The sequence below is a fragment of the Anomaloglossus baeobatrachus genome, chromosome 2, assembly GCF_048569485.1.
Source record: "Anomaloglossus baeobatrachus isolate aAnoBae1 chromosome 2, aAnoBae1.hap1, whole genome shotgun sequence".
NCBI lineage: Eukaryota > Metazoa > Chordata > Amphibia > Anura > Aromobatidae > Anomaloglossus > Anomaloglossus baeobatrachus.
The window spans coordinates 768,531,262-768,539,007 of NC_134354.1; the positions used below are offsets into that span (position 1 = coordinate 768,531,262).

At 42.1% G+C, this 7,746-nt stretch overlaps 1 protein-coding gene and 1 long non-coding RNA gene across 2 annotated transcripts; both read left to right on the forward strand.

Moving 5' to 3' along the window:
• Positions 1 to 214: 214 nt before the first annotated feature.
• On the forward strand, positions 215 to 1,881 carry LOC142290709 (uncharacterized). The gene is made up of 4 exons (XR_012750368.1): positions 215 to 326; positions 1,389 to 1,514; positions 1,599 to 1,671; positions 1,774 to 1,881. It is a non-coding gene; the product is annotated as an uncharacterized LOC142290709 (long non-coding RNA).
• A 1,522-nt stretch (positions 1,882 to 3,403) lies between these two features.
• On the forward strand, positions 3,404 to 7,101 carry LOC142290710 (uncharacterized). Its single transcript, XM_075334696.1, has 3 exons — positions 3,404 to 3,515; positions 4,646 to 4,715; positions 5,311 to 7,101. Exon 3 carries the CDS (start codon positions 5,328 to 5,330, stop codon positions 6,945 to 6,947), a length of 1,620 nt encoding a protein of 539 aa, XP_075190811.1. The 5' UTR covers positions 3,404 to 3,515; positions 4,646 to 4,715; positions 5,311 to 5,327; the 3' UTR covers positions 6,948 to 7,101.
• Positions 7,102 to 7,746: the final 645 nt, after the last annotated feature.

Genomic DNA, 7,746 nt, shown 5'->3' on the forward strand with positions numbered 1-7,746 from the left:
TCTAATGACTATCAATATCATATTATATTATAGGTTGGAATAAACACTCCACTGTGTGACCGGTGTCACAGTTCTGTTTGTATTGGAGAAGTCACCAGCTATTAGTGTAAGTATTCTGAGTGTAATATAATAACCCGTCCTGTATAAAAATACAAGAATAAAATCTGACTGATCCATCGCTCATTATAACTTTATTAATCTATTACAGAGCTGAAATCGTGACCAGAAGAAGATCCTTTCTGTTACCGAGATACGAGCTAAATCCTCTAGTATTACTATTGAGAACAGATTACTGGGATCAACTAGAAGAGTAAAGTAGGAAAAGGGTAACTAGACATTTATGTGACATTTATTAATAATTTGCACTGTGTGTACATGATGTGAGGAGCGGCGCTATTTCTGCCCATTACATGGTATTTTGCATCTTTTTCCAGTTTTCTCCCTACAGGCACTATGTGTATTTTGCCGTTGGCTTTGATCCAGTGTCTCCCATACAAAAAAGTATTTTCAGCTCTTTCCTTAGGCAGCACAGAGGCATGGAGGAGATTATACAGCAGTGCTGAGCAGTGTAGCTGTGACTGCAGCTCTGGTATCAGCTAATACACCTGCTAGATACCTGCAGGACCATGTTTCTGTGCTTCCTCTGGGCCGCGCTCCTCCTCTCACTCCTAACATGTGATATCTCTGTGCTGAGCAGTTTATTCAGAGGTAATGAGGTCAGGAGATAAAGGCTCCAAGTATTAAGACTCCATGTATTATGGCTCCAAGTAATCTGGCTCCATGTATTATGGCTCCATGTATTATGGCTCCATGTATTATGGCTCCATGTATTAAGGCGCCATGTATTATGGCTCCATGTATTATGGATCCATGTATTATGGCTCCAAGTACTATGGCTCTATGTATTATGGCTCCACGTATTATGGCTCCAAGTGCTATGGCTCTATGTATTATGGCTCCATGTATTATGGCTCCATGTATTATGGCTCTAAGTATTATGGCTCTATGTATTATGGATCCAAGTATTATGGCTCTATGTATTATGGCTCCAAGTATTATGGCTCTATGTATTATTATGGCGCAATGTATTATGGCCCCATGTATTGAGGCTCCAAATATTATGGCTAAAAGTATTATGGCTCCATGTATTAAAGCTCTATTTAGTAAGGCACCATGTACTATGGCTCCATGCATTATGGCTCCATGTATTATGGCTCCAAGTATTATGGTTCCAAGTATTATGGCTTCATGTATTATGGCTCTATGTATTATGGCTCTGAGTATTATGGCTCTAAGTATTATGGCACCATATATTATGGCTCCCAGTATTATGGCTCCATGTATTATGGTTCCATGTTTTATGGCATTATTTTTTTTATCTTTTTCAGATTTCATCCTGATTTTTCCTGGTTGAGGATCACCTCCCAGAGGGGAAGTCAGTGGACGCCCTGCACCAGCCGAGAAGAGACCTCCAGCGTGTACGGGATCGGAGCAGAACGCCAGACATCTTTCCAGTGAGTAGAATGGCCGAGGTGCGGGGCTCCTGGGTCCTTTTCTTCCTTTCATCTAATGACTATCAATATCATATTATATTATAGGTTGGAATAAACACTCCACTGTGTGACCGGTGTCACAGTTCTGTTTGTATTGGAGAAGTCACCAGCTATTAGTGTAAGTTTTCTGAGTGTAATATAATAACCCGTCCTGTACAAAAATACAAGAATAAAATCTGACTGATCCATCGCTCATTATAACTTTATTAATCTATTACAGAGCTGAAATCGTGACCAGAAGAAGATCTTTTCTGTTACTGAGATACGAGCTAAATCCTCTAGTATTACTATTGAGAACAGATTACTGGGATCAACTAGAAGAGTAAAGTAGGAAAAGGGTAACTAAACTTTTATGTGACATTTAGGAATAATTTGCACTGTGTGTACATGATGTGAGGAGCGGCGCTATTTCTGCCCATTACATGGTATTTTGCATCTTTTTCCAGTTTTCTCCCTACAGGCACTATGTGTAATTTGCCGATGGCTTTGATCCAGTGTTTCCCATACAAAAAAGTATTTTCAGCTCTTTCCTTAGGCAGCACAGAGGCATGGAGGAGATTATACAGCAGTGCTGAGCATTGTAGCTGTGACTGCAGCTCTGGTATAAGATAATACACCTGCTAGATACCTGCAGGACCATGTTTCTGTGCTTCCTCTGGGCCGCGCTCCTCCTCTCACTCCTAACATGTGATATCTCTGTGCTGAGCAGTTTATTCAGAGGTAATGAGGTCAGGACACAAAGGCTCCATGTATTATGCCTCCATGTATTATGGCTCCAAGTAATCTGGCTCAATGTATTATGCCTCCAAGTATTATGGCTCCATGTATTATGGCTCCATGTATTATGGCTCCATGTATTATGGCTCCATGTATTAAGGCGCCATGTATTATGGCTCCAAATATTTTGGCTTCAAGTATTATGGCTCCAATTAATATGGCTCCATGTATTATGGCTCCACGTATTATGGCTCCAAGTACTATGGCTCTATGTATTATGGCTCCATGTATTATGGCTCCAAGTATTATGGTTTCAAGTATTATGGCTCCAATTAATATGGCTCTATGTATTATGGCTCCATGTATTATGGCTCCATGTATTATGGCTCTATGTATTATGGCTCCAAGTATTATGGCTCTATGTATTATGGCACAATGTATTATGGCTCCAAGTATTATGGCTCCATGTATTATGGCTCCGTGTATTATGGCTCCAAGTATTATGGCTCCAAGTACTATGGCTCTATGTATTATGGCTCCATGTATTATGGCTCCATGTATCATGGCTCTAAGTATTATGGCTCCAAGTATTATGGCTCCATCTATTATGGCTCCAAGTATTTTGGATCCATGTATTATGGCTCCATGTATTATGGTTCCATGTATTATGGCTCTAAGTATTATGGCTCCATGTATTATGGCTACATATATTTTGGCATTCATTTTTTTTTATCTTTTTCAGATTTCATCCTGATTTTTCCTGGTTGAGGATCACCTCCCAGAGGGGAAGTCAGTGGACGCCCTGCACCAGCTGAGAAGAGACCTCCAGCGTGTACGGGATCGGAGCAGAACGCCAGACATCTTTCCAGTGAGTAGAATGGCCGAGGCGCGGGGCTCCTGGATCTTTTTCTTCCTTTCATCTAATGACTATCAATATCATATTATATTATAGGTTGGAATAAACACTCCACTGTGTGACCGGTGTCACAGTTCTGTTTGTATTGGAGAAGTCACCAGCTATTAGTGTAAGTATTCTGAGTGTAATATAATAACCCGTCCTGTACAAAAATACAAGAATAAAATCTGACTGATCCATCGCTCATTATAACGTTATTAATCTATTACAGAGCTGAAATCGTGACCAGAAGAAGATCCTTTCTGTTACCGAGATACGAGCTAAATCCTCTAGTATTACTATTGAGAACAGATTACTGGGATCAACTAGAAGAGTAAAGTAGGAAAAGGGTAACTAGACTTTTATGTGACATTTAGGAATAATTTGCACTGTGTGTACATGATGTGAGGAGCGGCGCTATTTCTGCCCATTATATGGTATTTTACATCTTTTTCCAGTTTTCTCCCTACAGGCACTATGTGTAATTTGCCGTTGGCTTTGATCCAGTGTCTCCCATACAAAAAAGTATTTTCAGCTCTTTCCTTAGGCAGCACAGAGGCATGGAGGAGATTATACAGCAGTGCTGAGCAGTGTAGCTGTGACTGCAGCTCTGGTATCAGCTAATACACCTGCTAGATACCTGCAGGACCATGTTTCTGTGCTTCCTCCGGGCCGCGCTCCTCCTCTCACTCCTAACATGTGATATCTCTGTGCTGAGCAGTTTATTCAGAGGTAATGAGGTCAGGAGACAAAGAAAGGGAAGAATTGACTCCTAAGAATAGAATGACGCTGATTTCTCTGATAAGATATATAGGGTGCTTTACATGCTACGACATCGTCAACGATATATCGTCAGAGTCACGTCGTTAGTGACGCACATCCGGTGCCGTTAGCGACATCGCTGCAAGTGACACCAAGGAGCAACGATCAATGAGTGCAAAAACATGGAAAATCGTTGCTCGTTGACACGTTGTTCCTTTTCAAAATATCGTTGCTGCTGCAGGTACGATGTTGTTCCTCATTCCTGCGGCAGCACACATCGCTACATGTGACACCGCAGGAACGACGAACATCTCCTTACCTCCGTCCACCGGCAATGAGGAAGGAAGAAGGTGGGCGGCATGTTCCGGCCGCTCATCTCCGCCCCTCCTCTGCTATTGGACAGCTGCTGTGTGACGTCGCTGTGACGCCGCAAGAACCGCCCCCTTAGAAAGGAGGTGGATCGCTGGGCACAGAGACGTCGCAGGGAAGGTAAGTCCGTTTGACGGGTGTTAGTGATGTTGTGCGCCACAGGCAGCGATTTGCCTGTAACGCACAACCGAGCGGGTATGCTCGCTAGCGATATCCGTACCAATATCGCAGTGTGTAAAGTACCCTTAAGACAAAGCTACTTATAGTCACTTATACTATTGATTTATGCCCTTTGTTGGAGGTAGAGGTCCCATGTAGTGAATACTTTCTATAAATTCTGCTGTTTCAGGTTGTCCTCCTGCTTTATCGGCTCATTCCTGCCATACGACTTATTGTGACTGTTACCAGGAACAGATCAGGTTAGAGAAGTTTTATTTTACTAAATCTCTTACTTTTGGCCTATAACTAATACATGAATGTCTGGATTTAGGAGCCCATGTTGATTATTAATTTTTTGGGGTGGAGAGGAGGCTCATTCAGACTTTTGCTGTGGGTCTTGAAGGTTAGATCCATCTTCAGAAATGTCGGACATTGACAGGTAATGGCATAAAAAGGCTAAACCACCTCAGGTCTTACGTCTTACCCGGGACGTTGACACCTTCGGTGCCCATGGGTAACATATGTAAAAATAAAAGGGCCATCTGTTTTCCACAGATGAAGATAAAAACAGCAGATTCTCTGTATCCGAGCCACGGACGCCCTTTCTTTCCTTGTGTTACCCATGGGCACCGGTGAGACCACCCTGTAGGGTCCGGTGCCGTCAGCCCTGGAACATCTGACAGTTCCTTAGGCCATTACACATCAGTGTAAGGAATTACTGAAATTTGAGAACTGTTATTCTGTAATTTAAAATATAATTTTATTTTTTTGCATTTATATTGCAGAAATAATAATAATCTATTAATTATAATTTACTTGATGTTTCCTCTAATATCATTTTGAATTTTTTGGCAGATTACGTCTGATTATTTATGATGAATCATTGCATCATGATATCCAGCGATCGCTGTAAACATTGCAGCATGGGATCCAGCAATCTCTGTAAAGAGCTGTTGGCCTCGCTGGACCTGCTCAGTGTCCCTCTCCTGGAGGACAGTATTCCAGGTATTGTCTCATCATTTGAGCTTGGAGTAATAAAGACAATGACCTGCGATCTAATCAAACATCTGCGTGATCTGGATGGACGGGATTTGATGAATGCCCTCCTGTTCTTGGCAACTGTAACCTCTGTCGGAGCGGACGCTGCCAGCTTTCTGACTACTGAACTTATCGATCAGACCTACCGCCACATGCAGAGAGCGGAAAGTGAGAGTCAATCTGGAATAACTGGCGCAGCTATGACACTCCTGGCTAATATTGCAATTTATCGCGGTGAAGAAGTTATGGAGCGCTTGGAAAAGGATGAAGAGCATCCACAGAGCAGCTCGTTCAAGGTATTGGACCTGATTTCCACCAAATCCAGCGGAGACTGGAAAGAGAGAAGCTATGATTTTTTCTATCATCTTCTGCACCCCAAGTATGGGTTCAGAAACCACCAGGATGACTCTGTTCTCCTCCATGACACAGACACTACGCAGGCTGCGATGTGTCATTATATTACTTGTGTCTTAACTGATGAGGAAAGGAGGAAACTCATCCATTACCTGCATATACCAATGAGATATTCATTCAAAACAGGCAGAATCATCAGTGTCAAGTTCATCTCGGAGCTCCTACAACAACCTAACCTTCGGGAGAAGAATGTGGCAAAAAATTTAATCTCATTGATGGCTTTAAAAACTTTCAGCTCGGATGAGCTTGAGGTCTGCCATGCTACAGAAGCTATTGGTAATGCCTGTAAAGGTGCCCCAACCGAGGTGCATCAACTGAAAGACTTCATCTTTGACTGCCTTCGCAGGAAATTAGATGGTTGTAAGAATCCAAAAGATATCCTCAACATCTTACAAGTCCTGTCAAAATTAGTCACCTTGCTGAAAAGATCAAAACTTGGCAGTACTTTTGAGAAGATTGTTGATCTTTGTGCTGGTTATCTAAACCACTCGGACCCTCTGATCCAGGCAAACGCCACTTCACTATTTGCTGATCTCGTCAAGAACTGTAACCAGAGCAAGAAAGACTTCAGATCATACGTCAGGAGATACCTACCAGACATACTGATAAAGTTACACAGCAAAGACCAGCAGGTTAATGCAGCCGGTATTGCAGCCTTGCTGCATTGTCTTCCTTACGTCGGATGTAACAATGTAGAAGAGCTGTTAGGTGCAAATAAAGAAAAATACTGCAAGATATATGAACAACTCTGGCAAAAAGATCCGGCTTATCTGTTGAAGATGATGATCTATTGTATTAAATTACTGTTTATGGTTGATGAGTTGGACGCTGTCCTGGAGCAGCTCACTATGATAAGAGATGCTATACCCTATGAAGAACACTGTCCAACGGCATTATGTGGTGTGTTTAGAGTGTTGTTGAGGAACCTCATTACTAAAAACTGTTCTCTGAACATGAAGGAGGCAACTAACCGTGCCATAGACATCCTGGCTAAAAAGTGGAAAAGCCTTGGAACTGTTAAAGTTGGTACAAGAACATAGAATTATAAGAGTGGATATAATATTTCACGAGCCTTCCGTGTAAAATAACTATCACTATGGGCAGCACGGGGGAGTTTGTATGCTCTACCCGTGTCTGCGTGGGTTTTCCCCGGGTGCTCCGGTTTCCTCCCACAATCCAAAGACATATTTGAGATACCCTAAATTTATAGAACTTTAAATAAAAGATTATTAAAGAAACTCTTACTCTATTTCTTTTTTGTTTTGCTGATAGTAACTGGTGGTATATTTTTCACATTTCTAAGATTAGGATTAAGCAAAATGTCCATCAAAATGCTAAAATAAAAATCCTTATACTCACTTTATCGCTCACATCTCCAGCTCCTCCACTCCTCACAATCACTCTTCCAGTCCTCGTCACATTTTCAGATCAGCAACTCTTGCAATGAATTCCTCAGGAGTCTTCAGTGCATAAATTCAAGATTTTGGCATATACCATGACCTCATGACACACACTTGCGAATAACCTTCCAAGGACTCATTAGACCACGAAGTCCTGGCCCAACATGAGAGACCAAATGAATTCAACACAAATGGTGGCAATCTGAAGATGCAACAAGGAGCAGATGGGTGACAGTAAGGAGGTAGGGGCCGGAGAGGTGAGCGGTGAGGGAACTGTAAGGGGTGTAAGGCTCTGCCGCCCCAGACCTGCAAATCCCTTGCCTGTAAATGTACTGTTTAATGTTGATATAATACTGTAGATACGGTTTATGATATATTCTATGTGCGGCCACTAGATGGCCACATGGGGTGAGCTACTTCCCTTGGTGCTCTCAGGCTA

What these genes read in the sequence shown, in the direction of transcription:
- LOC142290710 (XM_075334696.1), top strand. Translation starts at nt 5,328, where the DNA reads ATGATGAATCATTGCATCATGATATCCAGCGATCGCTGTAAACATTGC.